Genomic DNA, 17127 nt, shown 5'->3' with positions numbered 1-17127 from the left:
GAGAGGAAATGTGAACAGAATATATTGTGTGAAAATAACTTTACTTTCAATCGCAAATAAAATAAAAATTAACATTCAAAAAAATCAGTAGCCTTCTTATATACAAATGGCAAACATACTTGGGAATATTTAACCAAGCAAATGAAGGACTTACATAATAAAAAAAACTTTAAGACATTGAAGAAAGCAATTTTAAAAGATATCAAAAGAAAGGCAACTCTTGCTTATATAGGATTGAAATTGCTTAAATGGCCATCCTATCAAAAGCAATCTATAGATTTAATGCAATCCCTAAAAATCCTTCATAGAAATTGAAAAAAAAACCCAAACTTCACACACACAGACACACAATCACACACACATACAAAGAAGAAAAAAAAAAAAACAGGATAACTAAACAGCCCTGAGTAACAGAAGAACTCCTGGAGATATCATCTCAGCTTTCAGGTTGTATTACACACATACAGTGAATAAAAACAACATAATATTGATATAAAAACAGGCTTGTTGATTAGTGGAATCTACTGAAGACCCACACATATGTCAAAACACCTAAAGACATACAAGCCTTGAGAAAGAAGTAAAAAAATACACACTGCAAATGGTGGCAATCAAACGAGATAACTGCATTAGAAGAATAATCCATATTATTCATAGAACAAAACTCAACTCCAAATGGATTAGTGACATCAACATAAGAGCAGACACCCTGAATATGAGAAAAGAGAAAATGAGGAATAGATTTGAACTCAATGTCACAGAAAAGGATTTTCTCATCAGAACACTGGTAGCACGGGCATTATGACCAATGCTTAATAAATGGGCTCTCGTGAAGCCGAAGGATTCTGCACATCAGATACAAGATCCAGATATCCCATTCTTGGGCATATACCCAAAGGATCCCACATCCTACTAAAGAGATACTTGCTGATCCATGTTCACTGATGCTCTATGCACAATAGCCAGAAACTGGAAACAACCTAGATGATAAGCTAATGAATGGGTATGAAAATGTGGCACATTTACACAATAACATATTATCCAGCTGTTAAGGAAAAGCAGAATTCTGTGGTTTTCAGGTAAATAGTTGAGGGCTAGAAACAATCCTCCTGAGTAAGGTGGTCTAGACCCAAAAGGCAAATATTTCCTATTTTCCCTTATATGATGAGGATGTTAGCCTTTAATATTTAGATATGTGTGCTCCAATTAGAATAGCCAGAGAGGTTAGGTACCTCTTAAGGGACCAGGGTATAAGGCTGATCTCCCCAGGAAGGGGAAACCAAATAGTGTTATGGAGCGATAAAGGGGAAACTAGAACAGGGAGGACTAAATAGGGAGGAGTGGGACCTAAGAGTAAAGGAGCAAATATGAGGAAGAACAAATAATGTTACAGGGCTTTTGAAAAAAACATATGGAAACCTACTACTGTAGAAGCATCTCTATGTGTGTATATGTGTGTGTGTTGTATATGTATATGTATATGTATATGTATATGTATATGTATATGTATATGTATATGTATATGTATATGTATATGTATATATGAAAGGAATTTAAATGGAATCACCAGAAAATGGGGGAGCCAATGCCTCAACTAGGCATCTTATGCCACTAAGCAAACCCATCATTACTAGGGATGAGTTACATTTTACTGATCATTGGCCAAAGTGGTCCCATAGAGTCCCTCCAATATCTCAGGCTGTTGCAAGGCCTCACTCTCCACAGTCTAATGGTAAGGCCCTACTGCTAAAGACAACACTTAACTTACACCACTGAATGTGGGTAGACTGAGCTTGTGCTCAGCTACAAGCTTCATTCCTGCGACAAGCTTTCGCAGTGCTGGGAGGTGCTCTGCAAGCTGTCATGGGACGAAGGTCATCACCAATCAGCTACAAACTTGTGACCTGCCTACCAGATACGTAATAATGGCACAGATGGTATGAGAGTAACTGCCCACTTCTTAAATTAGATTTATGGTCCACCCTATGAGATGGAGCCCAGACAACAGAGATGAAATAGGTCATGGACCCCAGGGGAACATCTACTGTGATAATCCTGCTTTAAGATGCTTATCAATAAAGTGACTTCTCGTGACATCTTTACACCCATAGATCAGTGCGTCACTCAGCACTCATCGGTGGCTGGTGAATAACAGACCCACAGCTGGACAATGTGCAGAGAATAAGAGACTTTGGCGTATCCCTCCCTGAAAGGGATTTTTATATCAAACCCTCTTCTCAAGGCTCGCGGAGCTACACACAGAAGAGAAGGCAGACAGACCGTAAGACTCTGAGGTGGTAGATGACTCCACCAAGACCGACACAGCACAGCTGATATGCATGTGGACTCGGAGAGACTGTTACAGCAAGCACAAGACCTGCGCAAACTCATCAGACAAAATCCCAGCTTTGCGGAGAAGCAGACACCAAGTCTCACTCACCCTTACTAAGAAGCTACTTGCAGTTGATATGTCCTGGGAAGGGAAAACCAGTTTCCTCTTACTGAGTGATACTGGGTATATCAAACACACCCCAGGGCAGGCCCCATGCCCAGGAGTTGTCACCCTATGGACTCTATGGACTTGTGTGCGTAGAGTTTCATTTTCTTTCGGTACTTTTTGTCTTGGTTGGTTTGGTTTCTCCCCTTTTTGTGTTGTGAGAGAACACAAAATCGAGTAAGGAGAGAGTGGGGAGGTTAAGAGCACCGGCTGCTCTTCCGAAGGTCATAAGTTCAAATCCCAGCAACCACATAGTGGCTCACAACCATCTGTAATTGGATCTGATGCCCTCTTCTGGTGTGTCTGAAGACAGTGACGGTGTACTCATATATACATAAAGCAAATAAATAAATATTTTTTAAAAGTTAACCAGAAAGAGCACAAATAAATGGCTTAATGATGCAATTTAAACTTTGAGGAGAAAAAAAATCAAAGCACAAAGCCAGGAGATGATAAGAAATAATAAAAATCAGAGCAGAAGTTAATGGAGCAATAGCAAAGAAAACAACACAAGGACAGGAATGACTCTAAGATCTGCCTTCTTGATAGACAAGATTGACAGATGCTTGGCCCAGCTAGACGAAAGAAACGAGGATCCAAATTAGCATTATCAGAAATGAACAGGGAAACATACACAAAGAAATTCAGAAATGCTATAAGAAAGACTTTAAAAGCTGTGCTCTGAAGCTGGAAAACCTAAAGGTGGTGAATTAATTTCCATTCATCCAAAGCACGAGAGTTACCCCGAGAGATCAAAACTAATGAAGAAATTAAAACACGTGTAAAAGCCTCCCACGTTTAAAAGGAATAAAGCTGAGCTGCAGCAGTATCCAACCAGACTTTTGAAGATCTACAATCAATATTTCTTAAATTTTTTTTAAAAAAACATGTAGAAACATAAGGAGCTCCTCCAAGCTCATTCCAGTATTATTTTACTATCAAGGGCAGGTAAAGATACACACACACAAAACAAAAATGAAATCAATCAAAAGACAGATCAATGTCCCTGGTGACCATAGATGTAAAAATACTAGCCAGCCTGGAACAGACACCTGCCAAGGTCACCCACTACGATCAGTAACTCAGGGATGGCTCAACACATGTAAGTCAATAAGTATAATCCATCACATAAATGCACTCAGTAAATGGAGAAACAGACTTTGATAAAAATAAATCCAACGTCTTTTCATGATAGAAGTCCTAGAGAATGTAGGACTTTTGAATAAATCTAACCAAGCAATCAAAAGGCCTCTAAAATGAAAACTTCCAAATCTCTAAAGAAAGGTATTTAGGAAGACAAAAAACCAGAATGACTCTCCTATGTTAATTTATCTATATAATTAATATTATAAAAATGACCACCTTCCACAAGCAACTAGATTCAAAGGGATCCCAATCAAAATTCCACCAACATTCAACTTCACTCCATAATTTAAAAAAAATTGAAATGTAAATAAATTAAATATCCAATTTTTTAAATATAGAGTACAAACACAAAATTCAGTACATGTTTAGTGTGTTTAACTTGTAGGCATTGCATACAGGCACTGTGGAGATTGCTGAGCAATGGTGGATGTTCTCACAGGATGCATATTGTCCAGTCAGCTTATTCTCCTCCATAGCCTTCCTCCCCTTCTCCTCCCCTCCCTTTCTTCACTCTCCCTCGCCCCTATTAGTCCCCTTTATCTCCCAGATTAACTTTTTCTTTCGTGTAACATATACACACATGGTTACACACTTATATAGAATCTAAGAACGGCATAGGAATGAAAATGTGTTATATTTGTCTTTCTGAGACTAGCTTAATTCACCTAATATGATAATCTCCATTTTCTGCAAATGATACAACTCCATTCACTGCCTTTTTCATGTGCAAGTGACAGATACCTGTAAAAGAACTCACAAAACCACCCCTATACACACAACCCTACAAAGAAATACACAGGAATAAATCTAAGCAAGAACTTGAGTAAGGCACCAAAAAGTGACGGGGGCGGGGGGGGGGGGGGAGAGATCTTACTTTCAAACACTGGAAGAATTGACATCAGTAAAATGCTCACACTGACCAGACTGATGGAAAGCATCAACGACATCCCAACCAAGTTAACAATGACATTCTTTAGAGAAATGGGGGGGGGGGTCTAAAATATCTGTAGCATCCCAGAAGACCATAATTCCTCAGCAAAAGGAATGAAACAGGAAGGCGCCACCCTACCTAATTACTAAATATACTAACAAGTTATAACACCAAACACATGGCACTCACAAAGAGAGCAGAGGGAGCATTGCACAAAACAGAGAGGGCAGGGACACGCTCCTGTGTCACACAGAGGGCAGGGACACGCTCCTGTGTCACACAGAGGGCAGGGACACGCTCCTGTGTCACACAGAGGGCAGGGACACGCTCCTGTGTCACACAGAGGGCAGGGACACGCTCCTGTGTCACACAGAGGGCAGGGACACGCTCCTGTGTCACACAGAGGGCAGGGACACGCTCCTGTGTCACACAGAGGGCAGGGACACGCTCCTGTGTCACACAGAGGGCAGGGACACGCTCCTGTGTCACACAGAGGGCAGGGACACGCTCCTGTGTCACACAGAGGGCAGGGACACGCTCCTGTGTCACACAGAGGGCAGGGACACGCTCCTGTGTCACACAGAGGGCAGGGACACGCTCCTGTGTCACACAGAGGGCAGGGACACGCTCCTGTGTCACACAGAGGGCAGGGACACGCTCCTGTGTCACACAGAGGGCAGGGACACGCTCCTGTGTCACACAGAGGGCAGGGACACGCTCCTGTGTCACACAGAGGGCAGGGACACGCTCCTGTGTCACACAGAGGGCAGGGACACGCTCCTGTGTCACACAGAGGGCAGGGACACGCTCCTGTGTCACACAGAGGGCAGGGACACGCTCCTGTGTCACACAGAGGGCAGGGACACGCTCCTGTGTCACACAGAGGGCAGGGACACGCTCCTGTGTCACACAGAGGGCAGGGACACGCTCCTGTGTCACACAGAGGGCAGGGACACGCTCCTGTGTCACACAGAGGGCAGGGACACGCTCCTGTGTCACACAGAGGGCAGGGACACGCTCCTGTGTCACACAGAGGGCAGGGACACGCTCCTGTGTCACACAGAGGGCAGGGACACGCTCCTGTGTCACAGAGAAGGCAGGGACACGCTCCTGTGTCACACAGAGGGCAGGGACACGCTCCTGTGTCACACAGAGGGCAGGGCCACACTCCTGTGTCACAGAGAAGGCAGGGACACGCTCTTGTATCACACAGAGGGCAGGGACACGCTCCTGTGTCACACAGAGGGCAGGGACATGCTCCTGTGTCACACAGAGGGCAGGGACACGCTCCTGTGTCACACAGAGGGCAGGGACATGCTCCTGTGTCACACAGAGGGCAGGGACACGCTCCTGTGTCACAGAGAAGGCAGGGACATGCTCTTGTGTCACACAGAGGGCAGGGACATGCTCCTGTGTCACAGAGAAGGCAGGGACATGCTCCTGTGTCACACAGAGGGCAGGGACATGCTCCTGTGTCACAGAGAAGGCAGGGACATGCTCTTGTGTCACACAGAGGGCAGGGACATGCTCCTGTGTCACACAGAGGGCAGGGACATGCTCCTGTGTCACAGAGAAGGCAGGGACATGCTCTTGTGTCACACAGAGAAGGCAGGGACATGCTCCTGTGTCACAGAGAAGGCAGGGACATGCTCCTGTGTCACAGAGAAGGCAGGGACATGCTCTTGTGTCACACAGAGAAGGCAGGGACATGCTCCTGTGTCACAGAGAAGGCAGGGACATGCTCCTGTGTCACAGAGAAGGCAGGGACACGCTCCTGTGTCACACAGAGAAGGCAGGGACATGCTCCTGTGTCACACAGAGGGCAGGGCCATGCTCCTGTGTCACACAGAGGGCAGAGACACGCTCCTGTGTCACACAGAGGGCAGGGACACGCTCCTGTGTCACACAGAGGGCAGGGACACACTCCTGTGTCACACAGAGGGCAGGGACACGCTCCTGTGTCACACAGAGGGCAGGGCCACGCTCCTGTGTCACAGAGAAGGCAGGGACATGCTCCTGTGTCACACAGAGGGCAGGGACATGCTCCTGTGTCACAGAGAAGGCAGGGACACGCTCCTGTGTCACACAGAGAAGGCAGGGACATGCTCCTGTGTCACAGTCAGTTATTTTGTAGGTGGGAGAAAGTATGCTGTGGTCTTTATACAAAATAAAGGTGAAAACCACCATGACATGCCACAGTGTGGAAAAACCTCAGAAATGCTACACAAGAAACAAAGTGGGGAGGGAGCAAGAGAGGAAGGGAGGGAGGGAGGGAGGGAGGGAGGGAGGGAAGGAAGGAGATATAAAGGAAGCGATGTTACACCAACCAGCTCAGCTGAGGTGAACTGGTCTGATGAGGCCCCATATCTCAGACTTACTGGAGATGAACACAAACAGGGAAACCCAAGAAAGGCAAGAGAAGGCTCAAGCATGGTCACCAGATTTTGTATTTGACACTTGCCAAGCTCACGATACCCTCTGTGTGACTGGTCCCTTTTATTATGTGATTTTAAAACTGATTTGAGAAGAGGTTAGCCAGGCAATGGTGGTGCACACCTTTAATCCCAGCACTCGGGAGGCAGAAGCAGTCGGATTTCTGAGTTCGAGGCCAGCCTGGTCTACAGAGTAAGTTCCAGGACAGCCAGGGCTACACAGAGAAACCCTGTCTAGAAAAGCAAACAAACAAAAACAAAACAAAAAGAGGTCAATAAGAGTGAAGGAGAGGGACTCACTTGTTCTGCAAAACAGTAGCAATCTTTGTTATGGGATATGCAAATCAGCAACTCCTGCCTATGTATATGAAAAGCCCTGCTACATCTATAGGGTGATTAAGGAGTTCTGTGCTATCACCATAGAAACTGCACTGCCGGGAAGCACTGTACTCTGGACCGTTGTCGGCATTCACAGACAAATGATCAAAATTACAGTATAGGACAGGTCCCCTCACCAGACTACTGATGACATGGGAAAGATACGTCCTAAAAACTATGCACTGGGTTGATGACAGATTGAACTCAAACAAACAGTTATGAAATTGGCAAAGTTTAAAGACTCAGAGGCACTGGTGTGTTTCACTTAAATGGTACCCTCAGGCCTTGGTGCCAATCCATCTGTTTTGTGGCACATTCTGAAGTTTCCCAAACCCCTCAGATGGTAAAAGCTAAATAATATTTTAGGGAGCGCAGTGGGGAGCATCATGTACACCAGTGCTCTTAAAGCTTGCATCGTTTATAGCAGTGCTCTGCGTAGTGCTCAGTGTAATTTAGAAATGTAGCATTTCTAAAGGAGGAGGAGGGGGAGGAGGGGGAAAGAGGAGGAGGAGGGGGAAGAAGAAGGAGGAGGAGGAGGAGGAGGAGGAGAAAGAAGGAGGAGGAGGAGGAGGAGGAAGAAGGAGGAGGAGGAGGAGGAGAAAGAAGGAGGAGGAGGAGGAGGAGGAGGAAGGAGGAGGAGGAGGAGGAGGAGGAGGAGGAGAAGGAGAAGGAGAAGGAGAAGGAGAAGGAGAAGGAGAAGGAGAAGGAGAAGGAGAAGGAGAAGGAGAAGGAGAAGAGGAAGAAGAAGACTGTTACAAGTTTCCCGAGATGGCACACTTACTTCTTCAGAGCCACAGTCACAAATTTCATCACCCTCCACCTTGCCATTTCCACAGACCGCTGCATTCCTTTGCATCTGTGGCTTATTCTGCAGACATTTGGCACCCTCGTTCGATTTAAAATGTTCAAAGTCATTCAAACTGCAATTGCTAAATGACTTCACACCTGCATATTGCCTAAAACGGAATTCATATACTGTCGTTAGCAGTATATATCTCAAAGCATAACTCCATAGTCTATGTTAACTTTGTGATATTGATTGGTGATGTAAAGACTCCTGGTAAGCGCTCATTGCTCGTAATCATTCTTGGGGAGGTCATGTGATTTTAGCTTTGTGATATTGATTGGTGATAGTAAAGACTCCTGGTAAGTGCTCATTGCTCGTAATCATTCTTGGGGAGGTCATGTGATTTTAGCTTTGTGATATTGATTGGTGATAGTAAAGACTCCTGGTAAGTGCTCATTACTCGTAATCATTCTTGGGGAGGTCATGTGATTTTATTCGCCACAATACATTTGGTTACTTAAAATAAATTAAGTGCAAATCAAATGAAAGCAAGAGCAGAACCCATTGGAGCCCTGGAACCCGTCCCGAAAAGACTGTCTGTGTTTTTAAGTGTTTACAGTAAAAACAATAATAATAAGAGCTCGGAAATAACCTAATATTATGTCTCAATGTTCTAGAAAAATAAGAAGCCAAACCGAAATGCACTAGACAGTAAGAAGGAATAAAGATCAGAGAAGAATTTAAACAAGAAAAAACTAAAATAATACTAAATTAAAATTAAAAATAAGAGAAAGTAATGAAACAGACAACTGGTTCTTTGAAAATATTAACAATATTGGCAAGCTTGATCCATACTGACAAAATAAAATAGAAAAATCAAGTTAACAAAGTTAGAGACTAAAAGACAATTATGGAGATAGATTCAATAAAACCAGAAAATCCTTACAGAAAGTTTAGAGAAATAGATAAATTTCTAAATGTGCATGATCTACCAAAATTAAAACCCAAAGATTTAATATTGGGTTTTATATCTATAATTTATAGAAACCTCTAATAGACAATGAGAATAATCATCTTCCCATAAACAAAATCCCAGAACCAAATATATTCCCTGCTAAATTCTCTAATACTAAGATTTCAAAGGGTTCCACAAAATAGAGAAGGAACGTTTCCATACTCATTCTATAAAACAACCTTCACCCTTGACCAAACCCGGATAACAATACAATAGGCAGAGCAATTTCTCTGATAAACAGAGATGCAAAATTTCCCAAAATACTTGAAAACAGAATTCAAGAACATAATCAGAAGATAGTGGGTCACAATTAAGTTGGCTTAATCTCAGTGATGCGAGGTTGATTCAGCATAAGCATGTCAATAAATATAAAGTACCATAAGAATAGAACTGTGGGCAGAAATCACATGATCATTTCAATAAATGCAGAAGATCTTTATGATAAACATCTTGAAGAAATTAGAAATAGTTGGAGTATACCTCAACATAATAAAGATGATGTAAAACAAACCCATGTCCAACATACTTCTAAATGGGAAAATACTGAGACCTTTTCTTTCCAAATCAGGAACAAGTGTTCCCACTTTTTCTGCTTTTACTCAATATAATGTCTGAAGTCTTAGCTAGAGCAACAAGAAAGAAGAAATAACAGGATATGGTGGCACATGACTTTAATCACTGAACTCCAGAGGCAGAAGCAGGCAGAACTCTGTGAGTTAGAATTAGCTTGGTCTACATAATGAGTTCTAGGCCAGCCAGTGCCACATAGTGAGACCCTGACTCAAAAACAAAAAGAGAAAGAGGGGACTAGAGGAATGGCTCAATACTGAAGATAACATGAGGGCCGAGTTAGGTTCCCCAAGCCCATATCAGAAACTTTACAGCTGTGTGTGAGTCACATCCATGGAGATCCAAGTCCTCTGGCCTCCAGCCTCCACAGGTATACACACACACACACACACACACACACACACACATCATTTAAAATAAACTATTTTTAAAAGAAAAGAGAAAAATAAAAAGGAACAAAAGTAGGAAAGGAAAACACCTACAGAAAACATCAACCTATCCTTCTCTACAGATGGTAACAGTCTGCAGGTAAATGACCCCACAGATCCCAGCAGAAAACATTTAGAACCTATAAGCTCAATAAAATTACAGAACTCAAAGAAAACTGTATCTCTCTGGCGCTCCTTATACTTCACCTGTGCTATAAGCAAACACTACATTTAATACAAAGTAACCATAACTGACAAAGGAAGAACTTACATTGCCCTGGGATTCATGATGCAGATGGATTCTGAGCAGTGGCATTTCTCAGGCTCGTCATACGATATCCCCAGACTGAGCCCCAGCATCTGGGTGAGAATAACTGAAAAGGCCTCCAAGGTCATGTCCTTGGGGTACTACCAAAAGAGGAGACACTGGTGAACAATAAAAGTACTTTTCCATTTTGGAACTTTAAATTTTTTATGTTGTACCAAACACTTCATAATCATGAACATGATTCCTTGGATGGCTGAAAACCTGGCCTTCCTCTTGGGAAAGGTACTGAGAGAGAAGCGTCCAGTCAATGGCAGACACTGCTCATTTCCCATTTTCCAATTCTATTCTCTTCCATTGCTTCATTTCTATATCTATCTCTCTTACAAAGGGATTGTGTCTTAATATAAATACTTACGTACTATCTATCTATATACATCCCTCCACTTTCCTTAATCTTCAAGACTATCAAAGCTTTCTAAAAGTTAAATGGTCCAGGGCTGGTGAGATGGCTCAGCAGGTAAGAATACTGACTGCTCTTCCGAAGGTGCTGAGTTCAAATCCCAGCAACCACATGGTAGGTCACAACCACCTGTAACGAGATCTGACGCCTTCTCTGGAGCGTCTGAAGACAGCTACAGTATATATATAAAAAACTATATATGCATAAAATAAAAATATATGTGTATGTGTGTGTATGTGTGTGTATATGTATGTGTGTGTGTGTGTGTGTGTGTGTGTGTGTGTGTGTGTGTGTAATAAACCTTTGGGCCAGAGCGAGCAGGGACTGAGCAAGCTGGGCTGACCGGAGGAGGTGGGATTGACCAGAGCAAGCAGAGGTCTTAAAAATTCAATTCCCAGCAACCACATGAAGGCTTACAACCATCTATATAGCTAGTGTACTCATATACATAAAGTAAATAGATCTTTTTTTAAAAAAGTTAAATGATAAAAAGCACCCACGCCCTTTGGCTGTCTCTCTGCACTGATTTTCCCCTATGTCCTCTGTCACCTACTCAGTCCTGGGTTCTCATTCAGGCCTGGCCAGCAGACTTTGTAACCACTGTGCCTCCTCTGTTATCTCAGTAACTAGGTTTCCCGTCCTTCTTAAAGGTGGAGTATATACACGTACCATCGTGATTCCTGCAGAGTAGTGGGCCGTACACATCTTCCCAGGATACGTTGCTCCCATGTAATTTGGGTACTCGTTATAACTAAATGCAGAAACGCATGCTTGTAATTAATCCTAGTGAACAGCCTAGCTGTGGGTAATCTTGAAAAACTAAAGCTCTGATTCAGAAAAATCCTATGCTGAAGTAAGTGGAGGCCCTGAGGTTAAATATATATGTCCCCAGTTGTTTGAAATGTGCAAGATTTTCAGCTAAACTGTGCTAAAATGATCTTAAGCTACAAAACACACGAATCACTCGTGTCTCCTTTGTCCTTGCAGGTTACCCACACCACCAAAAATTGCTGCATGAATGTGTGTCACTTTCTCATAGAAAATGTGACAGTCTCTTTAGAGAAATGACTTTTTGTTTCTTGGCCTGCCGTTTTCATTCAGTTTTGAGAAAGAAGGGTGACTCATAAGAACACTGTCCTCTGGGACTTAAGTGACCCCACTCTCCCGGTCTCGCAAAATGTTCATGCATGGCTTGACATCAAGGTGTCTGCAGAGGAAGTGCTTAGAGAATTTGAATCCACCAAAAAAAAAAAAAAAAAAAAAAAAAAAAAGCAGGAAACTGAAGGGGGTGGGGTGGGGGATCAGCAGCTATTCTGTTGAAGTGGTAAAGTACGTGGGTCTAAGTACCAGAAAGCAGTGAGGGTATGGCAGAGGTCTTGCAGAATACAGACACACCAGTGACTTTCTACAAGCTAAGAGCAAAGCAAATATACTCTCACCTCCCTGGTCAAGATCAGCTGTGAACCAGGAAGGGCTTTGTTTAACAGGTCAAGCATTCAGCCCAACACCAAAACAAAACATAACAAACAACAACAAACATCCTTGCTTTGAACATGAAATCGAGATTAGGCAGGAAGCTTAAGGGAGTGATGCAAGAAAATACACACATGGGTGGATGTGGGGCCAGAGGTCAACCCTCAGCAGCTGGCCATCTTTTTTTATTTGTTTTTGTTGTTGTTTTGAGACAAAGACTCACTGGGACCTGGGTGCTGGGCTCAAACCCAGGTCCTCGGGTGTGCATAACAAGCCTTTTATTCATGCTGTATGGTGATTTTAAAAGGCTAGGCTCCCCTGCCAAGAGTGGGCAGAAGATACAGTCAGAGCCAGGAAGTTCAAAGGATTCTTAAATTGCATGCTCCTGAGGCATATATGTTAAGTCAAACTATCAAAAGTACAAGGCAAATAGAGAGAGAGAGAGACAGAGAGAGACAGAGACAGAGGGTTTTTAAAGGCAGAAGAAAATGTCAGTTTACACATAAAGGAATCTATCACAACAATGCTGAGCTTCTCGTCGGAAATATTACAAGCAGGTTGAGAACAAGTAATCAAAGAAAATAAATTCCCAACCAATAATGCTGTACCCTGAAACCTAACCGTTGGAAATGAAGCCAAAGACAAGCACAGACTGGGGCAATTCATCACGCCCGACCCACTGGGCAGGAGATGCTCAAGGGTGCCCTGCCCTAGAGGCGGCCGACAATGCCAAAGACCATCACAAAACACACAGGTACAGAACTCACAGAGGAGCAGACAGGGACCAGCCCCACCCCTGCCCCATCTCTACACTCACAGGCCTGTCTCCAATCTAGAAGCTCCTACACTAGCCCAACATGAGGCAGGCTAGTATCTCACGTCAGAGAGGATGAGACCAAGGAAACAAGTCTGCATGTCCAGTGTGTGAACCAAAGCCCGCTTTGGTTATTTGGGATTGTTTGTTTGTTTGTTTGTTTGTTTGTTTGTTCTGGTTTGCTTATTTGCTATGTATTTCTGGATGTGTAACTTACGAGACTTTATCAATTCCTTTAGGGCTGCCATTTAAGTCTGGTGATTGTTTCCTGTGCTGTGCTGGAGCTCTCTAGTTTCATGCAATCCCATTTATTTGTGCTGTTTTCAAGGCTGTGTGGTTGGTTTGCTTGGAGACAGGGTTTTATGTAGTCCAGGCTGGCTCTGGACTCTCTCTATAGCCAAGGATGATCCTATGATTCTGAACTTCCGATACCCCTGCTTTCCCTATCTCTCAAGTACTGGGAATATGGGTGCACGGCACCCTATCTGTTTATGTAGTGTTGAAGATTGCCAGCCTCAGGGATGCTAAGCACATGCACCACAACTCGGCTGCATCCCGCTTCTGAACATTCATCAGAATCAAAGAATCCTACCTGAGCAGCATCACTGAGCTTTCCCTCATGATTCCTGCGGTTCTTTGATGGTTTCAGTATCTTAGTTAGAACCACTATTGCTGTGATGAAGTACCATGACCAAAAAGAGCAAGCCCTTCAGTGGACATCAACAAATTTCCCTGAAGCTCTGTGCTGCTCAACTGAGATCAGCCCCTAGTCCTGTGTCTAGGGGAAAGCAGGACAAGAAATCGCCCATGCAATACAGAGCTCTTGTCTCAAAGCGGGCAAGAGATGGTTTGTTCTGGAGCCAACTTCTGCTCCAAACTTTGTAACTCCTTCCATGGGTATTTTGTTCCTCCTTCTAAGGATTGAAGTATCCACACTTCGGTCTTCCTTCTTCTTGAGTTTCATGTGGTCTGTGAATTGTATCTTGGGTATTCCGAGCTTCTGGGCTAATCTCCACTTATCAGTGAGTGCATATCATGTGTGTTCTTTTGTGATTGGGTTACCTCAGTCAGGATGATATCCTCCAGATCTGTCCATTTGCCTAAGAATTTCATAAATTCATTGTTTTTAAGAGCTGAGTAGTACTCCATTGTGTAAATGTATCACATTTTCTGTATCCATTCCTCTGTTGGGGGACATCTGGGTTCTTTCCAGCTTCTGGCTATTATAAATAAGGCTGCTATGAACATAGTAGAGCATGTGTCCTTATTACATGTTGGAACAAAAAGACTATATATTAATAATGAGATTTTTTCAGTGTTTGGATATTAGTTATATCCAAAATGTTCACTATGCACATGTATTTTCCTCAAATATGTGTAATGTTCGGTCAATGTCAATTAGTTCAAGTTAGTTAACAGTCATGATGGAAATGCAAACTTTAACTTAGTTTTCTCTTCTTTCTTGTGAGTTTTGGCTCTGCATTTTGTAATGTTCTGTAATTAGTGTCATAATACCCAAGCATACAAGATGTTCACCTTTCATTATTATTTGACATGGGCCTTAGTAAAATTCTTTTCTCTGGAGTCTTCACCTGGTAGCATAGCTGGCCCAGTTTCTTATGACTAAAGCACATGGTTTTCATCATTTTCTTTTCTCTAACACTATGTTTTATACACATGGACCTCAACAAGCTCTTACTTTTTCAACGTGATGCAACATGAGGTGTCTTACATTGGATGCTCCCCATAAGACACAGGCATTCAAATATTAGGTGTCCTTATTTGGTGACTTTTTGGGGATTAGGACTAGAAGGTGTGACCTTGCCAAAAATGCATGTTTCTGGGGTGCCAGGAGCTTTGAGGTTTCAATAGGCTCATTCCATTCCCAGAGTTCCCTCTGCCTCCTGATCTCAGTTTGAGATATAATCTCTCTGCTATTCCTATCTCTATGCCTTCCCTTTGCCATCATAGACTCTAACCCTCTAGAACCATAAGCCCAATTAAATACTTATAAGTTGCCTTGCTCGTGGTGTTTTATCACAGCAAGAGAAAAGTGACTGATATACTACAGTTTCTGTCTTCAAGTTCTTCTATTTAAACCAAATATGTTTAATGTGACTAATGGTAGTGACTTAAATCTGCTGTCTGATTCTATTTCACATTGGGATTGAGGACATCATTATGGCCCTATCTTATTGCTTTTCATTGGCTTATCTATTATCTTCTTTTCTACAGTGGCTTTGACTCTTGTGTTATGCATCTTTAACATGACATCTTTAACCACTGCCTTTTCCTGCTTCCCAGATGCAGTGCCACAGAAGTCAAGAGCCCATTTGGTAGTAAACAGATCCTTCCCTTGTGTCAGCTGGCACCATTTAAGACTGGGACTTCTTGGTCTCCTACGGGGCACTTCATTTGCTCTCCATGTCATAGGCAGAAAACCACAGGGCCATGCCATGACTCTCAGTACTGCCCAACAGTAAGAGTAAGACTACTTTTCATGGATGATCACCTAGGGATCAATAAGTAGCATCATATTACTCTCCAGAGGAATGGTGTCAACAGAGTCCTAGTCAGAGAACATGCCTGCCCCTGCCCCAAAGCAGTAATCAACAGCGTCAGTGGAGACAAAGGAGGAAGCAATGCCAATACACTAAATGCAGACCAGAAAAGCCCTGGGCATACAGCCACACCTAGAAAGGAGATGTCAGTGATGGACAAACATTCAGAAAGAATAAGGAGGCAGCCTGCTCAGAGCTGCTGGAAGGACAGGCATCAACAACTCAGGTCAGACAGACGGGAAGAAACACAAGTTTTTCTAAGTATATCATCATATATTAACAAGTTTTGAGAGTTTTCAAGGAACCATAGTCCTGTCTAATGACCAGAACAAAGCATCTCAGTGTACAGGCTCTCAAATAATTTAAAACAGCTCCCTTAAGGGAATCCCCTAAAATTCCAAAAACAAGTCACTATTCTGCCAGAGATTCTTAACTGAGACATTTCCTAAAACCAAATGAAAATCCTTGAAATTACAGATTATAATAAATCAAAGCACAAGAGAATATATCCATTGCAGAACAGATTAAACAGAAGAAATAAAGTCAGAATCATTCTATTTTAAAATACATTGAGGAAAACAAGCAAAAAGCAATGAAGAAAACTTAGGAAAAAGTTCTTCAAACAAAAAGAAATGTTCTCAATACGGGGCTATTTTAAAAATGCATTGAATAGAACAAAAGGAAAAGAATGAAGGAAACTTAGGGGAATTTTTGATAACATTGAAAGTATAAGTATTATGATTAATGGGACTCAAGGGCCCTTGAGAATACCAACAGGGTAAAGCTTATTCAAAGAGGTAGTGATTTTTAAAAAAATCCAAACTGAGACCACAAAAATCTAAGTAAACTACAAGTCACAATCCATGCAACCAGTTCTTACCTAAGATACAAACTAATGACTTTTAAAGAGTGAAGAGTAAGAGATGATTCTCAGAGCATCAACGGGTGAAGGGACCCTTTCTGCTGACAGGTAAGTTCTCAAGTAGAAGAAGCCTTACAAGCGAATACAGGGTGACATCACATATCCACAGGCCTGGAGGAGAGAGCTGTGAATCAAAAATACTATACCTGGCAAAGTTATGCTGTAGAGATAAGAATTAAAGACACAAAGAACCTGGGCACACAAAGCTGGGGGAGTTTACTAACAACAAACATGTCCTATAAAAAATGCTATAGGCAACGTCTCAAGCTAAACGAGGAAGATGCTAAGTGAGTAAGAAGGAAACATCAACATATATAGAACTCAGAGACAAGAATAAGCATCCAGGGAAAAAAGGGGGGGGGGAGCTGGGGTCAGGTTCAGGTATGGGAAGAGACAGGAGAGAATTCCAGAAAGCCAGAAGCCTCACTAGAAATAGGTAGCAGTG

The 17127-nt window shown here is 42.7% G+C and overlaps 1 protein-coding gene across 2 annotated transcripts in view; it reads right to left on the bottom strand.

Moving 5' to 3' along the window:
• The window catches only part of Adam32 (ADAM metallopeptidase domain 32), a 116282-nt gene that overhangs the window by 60239 nt on the left and 38916 nt on the right, over nucleotides 1-17127 (bottom strand). For both annotated transcript variants that reach the window (XM_021169865.3, XM_085844323.1), the window contains exons 10-12: nucleotides 11582-11663; nucleotides 10456-10592; nucleotides 8166-8340 (exon numbers count right to left, since the gene is read on the bottom strand). In XM_021169865.3, the coding sequence (XP_021025524.1) occupies nucleotides 8166-8340; nucleotides 10456-10592; nucleotides 11582-11663 (394 nt within the window). The remainder of the gene's footprint in view (nucleotides 1-8165; nucleotides 8341-10455; nucleotides 10593-11581; nucleotides 11664-17127) is intronic.

The sequence above is a fragment of the Mus caroli genome, unplaced genomic scaffold, assembly GCF_978045245.1.
Source record: "Mus caroli unplaced genomic scaffold, Mus_caroli_1 scaffold_10, whole genome shotgun sequence".
In the NCBI taxonomy this organism is placed as follows: Eukaryota; Metazoa; Chordata; class Mammalia; order Rodentia; family Muridae; genus Mus; species Mus caroli.
The sequence above is the reverse complement of the archived record's forward strand: the minus strand, read 5'-3'. Positions and strand labels throughout refer to the sequence as shown.